The sequence below is a fragment of the Mustela putorius genome, unplaced genomic scaffold (genome assembly GCF_011764305.1).
Source record: "Mustela putorius furo isolate JIRA1106 unplaced genomic scaffold, ASM1176430v1.1 tig00000095_pilon_pilon_pilon, whole genome shotgun sequence".
NCBI lineage: Eukaryota > Metazoa > Chordata > Mammalia > Carnivora > Mustelidae > Mustela > Mustela putorius.
In genome coordinates, this window is record NW_025421280.1 from 36,585,216 (window position 1) to 36,598,756 (window position 13,541).

The 13,541-nt window shown below is 45.3% G+C and overlaps 1 protein-coding gene across 2 annotated transcripts in view; it reads right to left on the minus strand.

The window, feature by feature from the left end:
• Positions 1 to 13,541, minus strand: part of ADGRE1 (adhesion G protein-coupled receptor E1) — a 47,183-nt gene that overhangs the window by 5,026 nt on the left and 28,616 nt on the right. For both annotated transcript variants that reach the window (XR_006608226.1, XM_004771619.3), the window contains exons 11-18: positions 12,721 to 12,898; positions 11,293 to 11,412; positions 9,973 to 10,178; positions 9,518 to 9,688; positions 7,839 to 8,033; positions 6,349 to 6,584; positions 3,355 to 3,421; positions 837 to 928 (exon numbers count right to left, since the gene is read on the minus strand). Coding sequence is in view for 1 of the 2 variants with exons in the window: in XM_004771619.3 (XP_004771676.2) it covers positions 837 to 928; positions 3,355 to 3,421; positions 6,349 to 6,584; positions 7,839 to 8,033; positions 9,518 to 9,688; positions 9,973 to 10,178; positions 11,293 to 11,412; positions 12,721 to 12,898 (1,265 nt within the window). In the remaining variant the exon portion in view is untranslated. The remainder of the gene's footprint in view (positions 1 to 836; positions 929 to 3,354; positions 3,422 to 6,348; positions 6,585 to 7,838; positions 8,034 to 9,517; positions 9,689 to 9,972; positions 10,179 to 11,292; positions 11,413 to 12,720; positions 12,899 to 13,541) is intronic.

Below are 13,541 nucleotides of genomic sequence, written 5' to 3' on the forward strand. Positions count from 1 at the left end.
ATCCAACAACCACCGATGTGGAAAAGGATCTATCTACAAGGGTATTCAAAACTGTATTGTTTAGGGGCGCCTGGGTGGCTCTGTGGGTTAAGCCGCTGCCTTCGGCTCAGGTCATGATCTCAGGGTCTTGGGATCGAGTCCCGCATCGGGCTCTCTGCTCAGCAGGGAGCCTGCTTCCTCCTCTCTCTCTCTGCCTGCCTCTTTGCCTATTTGTGATCTCTCTCTGTCAAATAAATAAATAAAATCTTAAAAAAAAAACTGTATTGTTTATAATACCCCAACTCACCCCAAGAAATCAGAAACAACATGAATGTTCCATGACTAAGGCAAGATTTAAGTAAGCTGTGCTGCATTCTTACACTGAAATGTTTTACCAAAAAAAGATACTGTCAAAGAATGTCTAGTTAAATTGAAAAATATTCATGACATAATTAAGAGAAAAAAATCATTACAAATATAAAGTAGATGGCAAGATTCTGTTTTTGCAAATATGCACATATCATTGTGCACAGTAGATGAGTTATAAAATATATTAATAGTTTCAACATAGGAAACCCTCTTCTTGGTAACTGTGTTACTATTTCATAAGCCAGATGAAGTGGGCAATGTTAGCATCCCTAGTGTACAGCTAAGGAGACAGTTTTAGAGAGGCTATGTAACTTGCCTGAGGTCACACAGCTTACAAGTGGCAGACCTGACATTTGAGACCCCAAATCTAGACGCTGTGCTCTTCTGTCCTATGCACAGGACCAGGCATATGAAAGGTACTCAGTGAATGTTTGTGGAGGAAGATGAGGGAGATTGGAAAAGGAGAGAAAAGAAAGGAGGTTCTGTACCTGGTATCTTTGAGTGTTGAGACTTCAGCATTGACACTGGAAAGCTTCTGCCTCAGGACACATAGTGTCCAAGTCAGGAGGATGGAATTGATCTACAAAGTCAAGCAGAAAGGACTGAGAGATTGGGTATACAAATGGACAATGGCCAGACCACCTCCCTGCGAAAGACTCATAGTCTGCAGTAAACACTCCAGGAAGCAGTTGACCCTAAACAACCAGCTCTTGATTGGTAACTGACAGTCTTCCTAATTTCTGCCCTCACTTCCAATTTAGAACCAAAAGGAGAAAGCCAAAATGCTCCCCTAAGCATTCACAGAAGATGCCCTGCTTTGAGTTAGCTTGGCTTTAGGGTCCCAAAGCCTACAGTCTCTGCTCAGGGCACACCTGAAGCCTTACCTTTTTTATCCCTATAAAACTTTCCCACTCTTATGCCTGCTTTTGAATCTCTGCAAAGTGCAAGTGATGGTGACTGACTCCCTCACTATAGCAATAAATAGCCTTTGCTGGTTCTCATCTGGGTGATCACCACTAAGTTTCACTGTATGCATATGGAAAGTGAGAATCAAGATTGGTGCCCTGCCTCAGTTGAACTGTTGAAGACCTAACCCCCAGGACCTCAGAACGTGATCTTATTTGGGGTTAGGGTCTTTACCAGAGGTGAACAAATTAAAATGAGTCATAGGTTGGGCCCTAGTCCCACATGACCTTATAACACAGGGAAATTTGGACACAGACACAGTCAAGCACAGAGAGAGGACCAACTTCTACAAGCCAAGACTCCTGAGGTTACCAGTCTTCTTGGATAGAAAACTGGAATGGATCCTTCCCTTGAGCCTGCAGAGAGGACATGGCCCTGATGACCTCTTGATTTTATACTTCTGGCCTCCAGAGCTGTGAGACAATACAATTCTGTTGTTCTAAGCCACTTTATTTGTGATGCTTTGTTATGGTAGACCTAGGAAACTAATACGTACCACCCCCCCCCCCCCCAGTCTTACAGAAGTCAGAGCAAAACCCATCTGGAGGAATACAGTTTTAAGAATTCCCAAGATTTAGATCAGTGGGATAGGAGCTCACAATGAACAATTATATGTGACACAAGGAAAAAAGCCACCATGAGTGAGAGTCAGAAGAAACATCAACTTGTAGGACTGTTGAATCTGGGTTGGAGGTAAGAAGGCAAGAAGATGGTGGATAACACCCCTAGATTCCCAGAGAGTAGAACAGTGGGTGCTAGGGCTGGGGAGTGGACAGGGGAAGATGTTGGTCCACAGTTACACAAGGTGAATAAGTTTTAGAGATCTTATGTGACTACAGTTAACAATAGTGTATTGTATACTTGAAATTTACTAAAAGGGCAGATCTTAGCATCCCAGTGTTCATAGCAACAATGTCCACAATAGCCAAACTATGGAAAGAGCTGAGATGCCCTTCAACAGATGAATGTATAAAGATATGGTCCATATACACAATGGAATATAACTGAGCCATAATAAAGGATGAATACCCAACTTTTGTATCAACATGAATGGGACTGGAGGAGATTATGCTGAGTGAAATAAATCAAGCAGAGAAAGTCAATTATCCTATGGTTTCACTTACTTATGGAACGTAAGGAATAACATAGAGGGCATTAGGAGAAGGAAGGGAAAAATGAAGTGGGGGAAATCAGAGGGGAAGATGAGCCATGAGAGACTGTGGACTCTGAAAAACAAACTGAAGGTTTTAGAAGGGCGGGGGTGGAGGGTGGGTTGGCTTCATGATGGGTGTTAAGGAGGTCACGCATTGCATGGAGCACTGGGTGTTATACATAAACAATAAATCTTGGAATACTATATCAAAAATTAATGACATATTGTATGATGACTAAGATAACATAATAAAAATAAAATAAAATAATAATAATAATAAAGAAAAAGAAAAATGAAAAAAGGACAGATCTTAAGCGATCTTACCACAAAAAAAAAGAAAGAAAAACAGTAACTATGTGAGGTGATAGATATGTTCATTAGCTTGATTGTGATTATTTCATGATGTATATATATATAAGTCAAAACATCAAGTTTCACATCTTAAATATATACAATTTTTATTTGTCAGTTACACCACAATAAAGCTGGGGGGAAAAAACAGCTCTAGGCTTTCCTTTGCTTTCAACCCTCAGTTTTCTTCTCCTCCCTGATCATCAAATACTCTTAATTTCTTTCTCTCTTTTTTTTTTTTCTCATTCAATGTCTAACCTCAGAAGGCATCAACAGACTCATTCTCAACACAAAGGACAGATAAGATTATCTAAGGATCTATCCCCTCCAGGGGATTTGCATGTTGGCAGAGAAAAAAAAAATCGCAAGTCAAAGAAATTACACTCTAATTTGGAAATCTCAAGAACCAGGGATCAGAAGGGAGAGTGTTTGAGAAAAATAAGTGACCTCAGTTATGCAAATTCCACTGGCACTCCCTGATCTCTGGGTCTCCTTATTCCTGCACCAAAAGATACGGTGTCAAGCGATTTTCTTACCATGATGATGGCACAGACTGGCCCCAGGAAACTCCAGATGAACCCTCGGTCTGTATTCAGCCAGCAGCTATGGAAAGAAAGAGCAGTCAGTGCTTGTCTCAGTCTTGACCCTACAGTTACTCCTACCCCAGCAAATGCACTAATGGAGGAGAGTATAGAGAGATGGCCCTGAGATGAAAATTCTCATGACATGGCAGGTTACAGTTCAGTTTTCTTTGGGACACAGCAAGTCTTCTTTCAGACTTTCCTCCTGGGTAAATATCCCTGAAGTATTCACTAGGTGCCATGAGTAGAGCTCATCTTCAATTCATAATCTTTGTTTTAACCTCTTCCCCCCTATTCAGACCTCTTCACTGGTACACCTGCTCCTTCAAATCTCAGCTCAGATGTCATCTCCTTTGAAAAGCCACTTCTGACCATCACTATTCCTGGTCCATCTCTGGCAGGGCTTGCTGGTTTCTTTCTTTTCTTTTTTAAAGATTTTATTTATTTATTTGACACAGAGAGAGAGAAGAGAGAGAGAGAGTGATCACAAGTAGGCAGGCAGAGAAAGGGGTGGGGAAGCAGGCTCCCTGCTGAGCAGAGAACCCAATGCAGGGCTCCATCCCAGGACCCTAAGCCGAAAGCAGAGTCTTAACCCACTGAGCCACCCAGGAGCCCCTGGACTTTGGACTTTTGTTCATCTCTGAATACCCAGCCCTCAGTGCAAGTCCTGGCATGGATGAGACATTCTATGATTATTTCTTAAAAGTAATGGAGGGAAAATCGGGGGGCGGGGAATGGAGAGAGAGAAGGAAGAGAGAATTCAGTGCCTCTTTCCAGCATGTCTCTGGTAATTTGTTGTTTTCACCATTTCACAACCATTCCACCGTGTTCAGGAAGAGCACCCCAATATTCCTTTAGCAAAAGTGTGCCCCCCTCTCTACACAAGAGAAGGAAAATAATCAAGTTTGGCCAAGCAGGCATTCTCTCCCTGGCACATGAGTCTCCAAGTAGTAGTAATAAAAAGGTGTAAAATGCACAGAAGATGCTGTCCCTGTTCTTTCAGTAAATTTACTTCAGTAAATACTGGCCAACTTCCTTATCAGTTTCTGCATCTCTGGCTGGAGGCATCAGATTGAAAGCTCTGAGAATTAGCTATCTGGGAGCAGCCTCAACCAATGGCTGCTGGAAGGGAGCTGGTCAACAAGTATGCCCCCTGGGTGAGATATCAGAAGTACATGCCCTACATAGTTTCCCAGAGGTGCCCACTGAGCTGGAGCCATTACCTGCAACCACACCTGCTCAGAAATGCACCGTGTTTCTCCTTCTCTTCCCCATGCCTAGTGCTTCTTCTGAAGGTCACCTCAAATCCTTGTCAGTACTTCTCTCTTCCAAAACTTTCTGTGGTTCTTACCACCTGGAAGGTATTTTCCAAATTCCATGCCCCTCCCCCAGTTTCCCCTTCTCTCAGCCCAATCCATCCATTCTCCAAACACACCTTGAGCTCTCCCTTGGGAAGCTATTGCCTTCATCTCTGTTGCACCCCCTTTCCTCTTTGCCTGTGTACATTTCAGTGGAGCTTTCAAGACTCATTCAAATACCACCTCCTTCAGGAAGCCTTCCATGAACTTTCCAACTCCCGTGTATTATCATCCTTCTCTGGTCTGTCAGTGCTTCTATTACCCACACCAACATCGGACACTTCATCATGGTGGCCTTACATTGTCACTTCCATCTCCTGATAAGTCAAATCCGAATTCAGTTTGGACACTTCCTAGCTTCCTAGCTAACTGTGCTGAGCCTCATTTCCTCTGAAGCTACTACCATTCATTAATCTGTTACTTTAGGTACTACCAGGTGCACAGGTTGTACACTGCAAAAATCCAGAGGACACTCTTCACACTGTACACAATGGAGACTCAGTCCTCGCACATAAGATTTCGGTTGAGAAGTACCAGAGGTAATACATATTTGTAAAGCTTGCAGGATTTAGGTTTGGTGAGTCCCCACTAACTATGGATTCCTTTCCATCCCATCTTATCTCATGACCTCACCTGAAATATAAACCATCAGTAGTAGGCAAGGGGAAAACCTGGATATTCAGTTCCCTCACCAAAATAAAGGGGGGAGGGGAATCAGATGGGGAGAAGAAACATGAAAGACCATAGACTACAGGAAACAAACAGGGTTTTAGAGGGAAAGGGGTTGGGGGAGATGGGCAAGCCATCTTGGGGCTTGATGATCTTGGGGGGTGATGTGTATTAAGGAGGGTATGTATTGCATGGAGCACTGGGTGGATGTATGCAAACAATGAATCATGGAACATGACATCAAAAACTAATGCGTTACTGTTTGGTGACTAACAAAACATAATAAAAAATAAGCAAATGTCTTAAAAATAAATAAATGATACTCACCAACACACTACCTAAAATCCTTTCATATGAACCATGTGATAAACAAACCCTGCTTTAAAATGGACCATTGTGATGATGATGATGATGATGATGATGGTGATGGTGATGGCATGTATAATGCTTTACACTGTGCCAGACACTGTTCTAAATGTTTTGCAGATAATATCTCATTTAACCTTCACAACACTATGATGTAGGCATTGCTGTCAGCCCCTATGGTACGGATGAGGAAATGGAAATGGTATGAAAGAGGTTAAATGACTTGCCCAAGGTAGCACAGCTAAAAGGTGGTAGAGCAAGGATTCAAACCCAAGCAGGCTGGCTCCAGAAACCGTGATTTTAAAATTTACAACCAAGTTCATTGTTTATACCACCACCATTTATCTTTGTTATAATGCAAATAGGACTCCTAGATTTGTGTAGTGTATAACCTGTGCTACTGTACATGGCAGGCCTGAGACTGACAAAACATAAAGAGCTCAATAAATGGTAGACTCAATTACCACGACTGTTATAGCTCTTCTTGGTGTTCCTGTAAATATCACCATGAACCCTAGCAGTAGGCTCCTCAGGGAGAGAGAAGGAGATCACTTACCGATTATGCATCCCATAACCTTGTGGTTGCACACTGGCAGAGACAGCCACCACCACCACTGGGAGCCCATAGCCAAAGGCACAGAGGTACCATATCTTGATGTTACGAGAGCTGAAGTAATTCACCACTTTCAGGTTCCTGACCATAAGGAAGAGCATCACAGCCTCCACCAGCATCCAGAAGAAGCAGGCCAGGAAAAGGTAGTGCAGGAAGCCTGCAATGATGGCACAGCCCATCTGGAGAGGAGAAGCATGCACATTCAGGATCATTTCACCCTCCCCCCACCACCCAAGAAGCAGATCCAGACAACAGTGGGAGTACACTTTGATTGGAGTTCCCCAATCACAGCCCATTCTTCCACAAACCTTTATAGAGATATTCTTCCCTGCAGGTGCTATCATCCCTTTGGTTGGGGGACCCATTGTCCTGGTTTGCCTGGGACTAGCTTTTCCCAGGACATGCGACTTTCAGTGTTAAAACTGGGAGAATTTTGAGAAGAAGGGATAGTTGATCACCCTACCTCAGAGGATGTATGAAGATATTGAGTGTGGGGGTGAGGAAAGCATAGCCATTGGACTGGCTGTCTAACATCTCATGGGCACATGGGCACATCTATTTCTATATTTTCTATGGCCGTTTTCACTAAAACAGCAAAGTTAAGTGGTTACAACAGAGACCCTAGGATCTGCAAAGCCAAAAATATTTATATCTGCTTCTTTGCAGAAAGCGTTTGCTCACTCCTGGTCAAATGGTGGGAGTGACATGTACTACTAGCATTGAGGTCTGGGAAGCTAAACATTCCACAATGAGAGTTGATTCCACATAAAGAAAGATCACTTCAGGAAAAATGTCACTAGTGCTCCTTCTGTAAAAATCCTGAGAGGCTACCATGTTCCTGTTATAGTTATAGGGAGTAGATTGGCCAAAGTTCTTGCTCATAGTCTAGTTCAGGGGTGTAGATGCACAACAAGTAAAACAACTAATAATCATAATGATTTCAAATAAATGCTCAGAAAGAAAGCAAAATAGACTGATAAGGGATAGAGTTTCTCAGCTGTAACATTGCTGATATTTGTAACATTATTGTCAGGTTATTTTCTGTCTTGGGAACTGTTCTGTGTCTTGTAAGGTGCTTGGCAGCATACTTAGTCTCCATTGGGTGCCAGCAACTCCCCTACCAATGCTGTTTCTAGATATCACCGAGTGTCCTCTAGGGGGCGGAATCCTCAAAAATAAGAACCGATGGTTTAAACGATAATGGGGGGACCACAACAGTATATAAGATGACCATGGAAATGATTTTAAACTGAAACCTATCACAGGAAGGAGTCCACCAGGTGAAGAGCTGGGAACAAGTATCATCAAAGGAGGGCATAGCACATACAAAGGTCCTGAGGTGGGAACTAGCATAGAGGTTGTTGGGTGGATGAGCAGGGGCAGATGTGGACATGGTGAGGCTGAGTGAGGACACAGTCTAAGGGATGTGAGACCTGGTTGTCAGTCTTGTCTACACCGGTGATGAAGAGAGTCTTGGCCAAGAAGAGGCAGATGCAGAGGTGCAGGTGGAGGTAGGTGTTGTGGTTGCGAATGGCACGGCACAGTAGGAAGGTGGCGATGGCCAAGACGAGACACACCAGGGAGATGATTATCCCCACATGGCTAATGAGGTACAAGGAGAACTCCATCTGTCAGGAAGGAGATATAGTACTCAGAGAGGGACTGACATTCCTCCAGGCAGAAAAAGAATTATCCAGACTCCTGACTGGGGCAGAAAGGGCTCAGGGAACTTTTCTCCCTTTGACACTCAGAGTGAACCAGATATTGTCTATCATCATGCTTTGAAATCCATCAGCACCCATCCCCTTGCCTCCCCCTCCCCTGTCCTGTGCCCCACCTCATGTCGTAGGAGAGCAGGATGCCTATAAACTACATTTCTCAGAATCTTCTGGGGCTAGGGTCCTGGATGTCATTTAGGTTCTCCAATGAGAGGTATGCACAGAAGTTCTGGAAGGCAGAATGGAGGCAGATACCAGCTTTCTTTCTGCAGGGAGAAGTGATGGCTGGGCTCCACATTCCAGCTGTCCCTTCTTTGATTGCACGGATATGGAGTGATCTGACAGGAGCAATTTCTGACCTCTGGATTGCAGCTGCAGAAGGGTGATCTTGAAGCCAATCCCCAACTGGCAGGCCCTGACTTCAATTCCTCCATCCCTTCTCATGATTTTGTGAGCATCCCATTCCCTGCTTGAAATACCTAGAGTGGTTACTGTTTCCTGCCCTGATCCAAGATGCTACACAGGCGTTCGGAGATGCCCCAACTTCTGGGAGTGGAAATGGCAAGCGGAGTCCTTCCCCTATTCACAATTAATCTTAAATTTTTGAGTTCCTTCTGTGGCAAGTCAATATCTCACCAGCTACTCTCTTATGATTTTGTGATGTGGTAGCTAAGAGAACAGACTACAGTTCTGCCAGTTCCTAGTTTTATGAGCTTGGGCAAGACACTTAACTGCTCCGTGCCTCTGTTTCCTCATCAGTTAAAAGAGGATGCAAACAGTAACCCTTTAGGGTTGTTGCAGGAGGATTCAATGAAAATACTTGAAGTGCTCACAGCTGTGCAGGAAATGCACTGCGTGTTCCGTATCTTTCCTCTCCACTGAATCTACCCACTCACCAAGGCTCACTTCACATCCCATCCCCTCCCTGACCGCTTGCTGGCTCTCACCAACACACTTCTGAATTCCCATAGCACTACTTCTCGTACCATATACATGGTTTTGTGGAAAGAGACATCTGGAGCTAGACTATGCTGGGTTCGAGGCTTGTCTCGAGTTTCCTAAGCAGGGGGGCTATGGAGCCTCAACCCCCAACCTGTAAAAGGACTTGAAAACACTTAACTTAAAATAAAGGGTCCAACACAGTAGGTGCTCTGTAAATGGGATCTGTGATTATAATTGTCCCAGCATCTGCTTAGGATTACTTCTCATTTTATAAGTGCATGTCACAGCTTCCCAGCCAGGCCCTGAGTTCTCCAAGGGCAGAGCTATTGCACACCCCATCTGTCACCCTTGACTCCCACAACATCCAAAGCCATGAGAGATGCACAATGGGTATTTACTCAATATTTTCCCCTTGGGTTTGGGGAGCCAGAACACAGAGAATCAGTACTGACCGTGAGCTCCCCAGAAGCCATGATGATGGCCAGGTTCATCATTCGATTACAGCTGCAGACAGTATGTGTCTTGGAAGCTTCAAGGACCACACAGCCAGAGGACGTCCACCTACCACCCTCCAAGTTGGTGTCCCAGGAAACACAGATAGGTCTCTCAAAGTCCTGCTTCGGCTGAAAATGGAAAGGCTCTGGTCACCTGAGATGCTCTTTCAAAAGGATTCAAGAGTCATTTGGGGCAAGAAGATGCAGGTGTGTGTTTGGGAAGGAAACAAGTTATCTCTGTGTGCAAGGAGGGAGGGAAAGTTCTCAAGTTATCGGCTTGAGTTGCAAGAAACTGTAGGAGCTTGCCGCCTTTATGGGTCCCTATCAGAAAAGAAAGTTGAGCCCACTGGGGGATGGGACATTCTCCATAGGTAGATGGGGGGGGGGGGTTCAGCAGGAACCTCTTCACAAACCTCAATGTTCTCCAGCATGTAAATGACTGGGTCAGAGAAGCCATCTTTCTTCTCCCCAGTCATGATGCCCTGTACAATGCGAGAATTCATCTTCATCTTCAACTTGCTCTGGAAGTTGGCCAAAGGGATCTGAGGGTCTTGGAAGAAGCTCTCATCTAAAAAAGACTCCATGCCCAAAAAGGAGACAAAAGCCACCCCAGTGGGCCCTGTGATTCCCACAAAGGCAAAAAAAAAAAAAATCATTTGCTCAGTAGTGATTATAGATGATGCAACACACACACACACACACACTTTAATATCCCACGCACTCTGTACCCCACTCGCCCTCTCTGAGGATGGCAACCCCAGTACAACCAGTGGACTTCAAGATTGGTGACCCTCATGGGAACCATTAAAAAAAAAATCCCGAGCTGCTCCCACTTGGAGAAATGTTGGCTACATTTAAAAATAAATTTAAATTTGTATTTTTTAAGAGACAGTCAAACTGAGCTGTGGAAACAAGTTTGCCTCCTACTTTTATGGTTATTCTGGCTCCCTCTCTTAGGTAGGCTTCCCCTTTCAACATTGGTGGTCTTCAGGGATGTCCCAGGCCTGCTCCCTGAGCCCTCCAGACTGCAGATGGGTAAGGGAGTGGCCAACAGCAGTCCACAGGCTAATCTGGCCATTGCCTCTCTTGTGTAAGTAAAAATGTGGCTACAACATGGCCACGCCCATCCATGCATGAACACCTTTGCACCGTGAGGGACTGTATTGCTCTCAATACCTAAAAATATCTACCAACCCACCCTCTACAGGACAAGTTTGCCAATCCCTGATACAGACCGGCACTGTCCGCCAGCTATACAACATGAATCGCCCAGGTAATTTAAAGTTTTCTAGTAGCTACAATTTTCAGAAAAGCCAGAAACAAGTAAAAATTAATTTTAACGATATAGTAACTCAATACATGCAAACAATGATCATTTCAACATATAAGCAATATAAAAAATACGAATGAGATTTTTCTATCCTTCGTTTTGTTTTGTACCAAGCCTTTGGAATCTGGTGTGTAGTTTGACGCTCACAGCTTGGCCACATTTCAAGTGCTGGCTGACAAAAGGGGCTGCTTAACTGGACAATGAAGGTCTTGGCGCCCCATTATTGTGAGGGGATCTATTTATTTAACATCTGACTTGCCCAGCTGATGGAAAACTCCCTGAGGACAGGGCCCTCACCTCACTGAGCCCTTCACCAGTCTGGGCACCTGCCAGTTGGCTGACGGATGTGTGCCGACTGACTACACCACACCCACCCGCCTTGATTCTCGGTCCAAGTCAGTACCTGTGGAGTCAGTCTCTTCGATGATGGAACATGCAATCTCCATCTCGTCCCCTTTGGCTTTCAAGTGAAAAGTCATGTTCTCTTCAGTGCATCCTTCCTTGATAATTTTGCTTTCAATTTCTAAAAGGAAATTGAAGTGAAAGGAACGTGAAGTGAAAGGAAATTGCGGTGAAGCATCTGCCTTCAGCTCAGGTCACGACCCCAGCATCCTGGGATCAAACCCAGCATTGGGCTCCCTGCTCAGTGGGGAGCCTGCTTCTCCCTCGGCCTGCTGTTCCCTCTGCTTGTGCGTGTGCTCCCTCTGTCTCCCCCCCACCTCTCTCTCTGACAAATAAGTAAGTAAAAATCTTTAAAAGTAGATAAAAGGAGATAGGGAGACTTTGCCTGAGATCACTCAGAACGGGAGTCCTGGATTTGATTTCTGTCCAAAAAAGTTATGTATACCTCATTGCAAATAACGAATAAAAAGGCCGGTTCATCACTGGGACGATCTTGCGTCCCGAGGAGTGACAGGAGGATGAGAGCCCCAGACAACTAAGAATCCCAGCGGGAGCTGTGGGAGCGAGATCTCACTCCAGGGAGGGGTGCATCAGGGAAAGATGGGGTTGAAGTCAACAGTGATGGCAAGCAATGGTCACGACCTTCTAGCTACTCTGCATGTAGACAAGTTTTCTGAAACCAAAGGGAAGAGGAAGGGGCTGGGGCAAACCCAGCAGACTGGACCAGGGCTCTTCCACTCACCAGTTGCACCAGACGGAACAGTGACTTAAATTACCCTCTGAGCCGCAGCTCCCTCACCTGTGGCACGACCATAACTACGGGGTCTTCATGAAAACAAAACAGGTGAGGAAACCGGAGGTGTCCTTTTAAAATATAAGCCAGATCATGCCATGCCTGTTTTCAGACTCTCCAATTCTATGCCCTGCCCCCAATCTTCCTTCAGAGGATATCCTGAGTCCCTACATTAGTCTGCGAAATGCACCTCTCCCCTCCGTTTCTGACCCCTTCTGCAGGCTCTGTGATTCTCTACTTCACTTTGGCCACGCTGGCCTCTCCACTGTTCCTGGCCTCTCCATGGTTCCCTCCCCCTGTAAGCTAGCAAGGTCCCTCCCACGCCTGACTCCCTCGAGCCAACTTAGCCCGGCCTCTTTATAGCACTTTCCCCCTCTCATATACTGGCTGCATTTACTGTGGGACTCAGACGGTTGTCGAACAGAGAACACCCTCCAAACCCTATCTGGCAACACTCTCAACTCAATGTCAGCCACTCCGTAAATGGGAGATGTTGTTCATATCCTTGGACTGGCTCTTCTGTGACTTCAGAGGTTTGAAACCACTGGGGAAATGGGATATGGGAAAGTGGTGAAGAATCGCATCGCCCAGGGCCCCGCTCCAAGCCAGCACCCGGGGGAAACCTTGCCCTGGTACCTAAGTGTTCAGCCCGAACAGTCTGACTGACATTGGCCGAGGGGTTCAGGAAAGCTGCCAGTGTGCTGCTTTTCACACTCTCCAGGACCACAGTGGCCAGAGCAGAGGTCTCTTCTTTGGTGAAGTTGGACCATGTGGACGTTTGCTTGAGCACAGAGGAAAGGCTCTCAGCTGTATTCTGCAAGGAAAGGTGTTTGCATGCTGTGCGCGCTCTCCCTCTTCCCAGACCCCTGGAACAGCGGCTGTTCCCTCTCCCTCCCCCGCCCTCTCTCTCCCTTCCACTCTCTCCTGCCTTTCTCTCTTCCTCCCTCTCCTTCTTTCCCTCTCTCTCTGGCCTCTCTCTTTCCCTTCTCTCTCTCCTCAAGAGAGTGTGTGACAGTCTAGACCAATGAAGAATTAAAAAGGCATCTACTCAGCTTCTTTTTCCTGATCCCAAAGGCCTCCTTGGGATGCAAAGTGGTGTTTTGTTTATGTTTTTTTTTTTAAGATTTTATTTATTTATTTGACAGGGAGAGAGACAGCTAGAGAGGGAACACAAGCAGGGGGAGCAGCAGGAAATGAGGGAGAAAAAGGCTCCCCACTGAGCAGGGAGCCCAGCATGGGACTTGATCCCAGGACTCCGGGATCATGACCTGAGCTGAAGGCAGATGCTCAACTGACTGAGCCACCTGGGTGTCCTGGCATGGCCTTTAAATGAGCATCTGGAATAACATCACGTGCACATAGCTCTGACCCAGCGATTTCTCCTCCCTGAATTAATCCTTCCAGAAATGCTTAAAAATTGTGTGTATGTGTATACACACACACATTGTATATATACA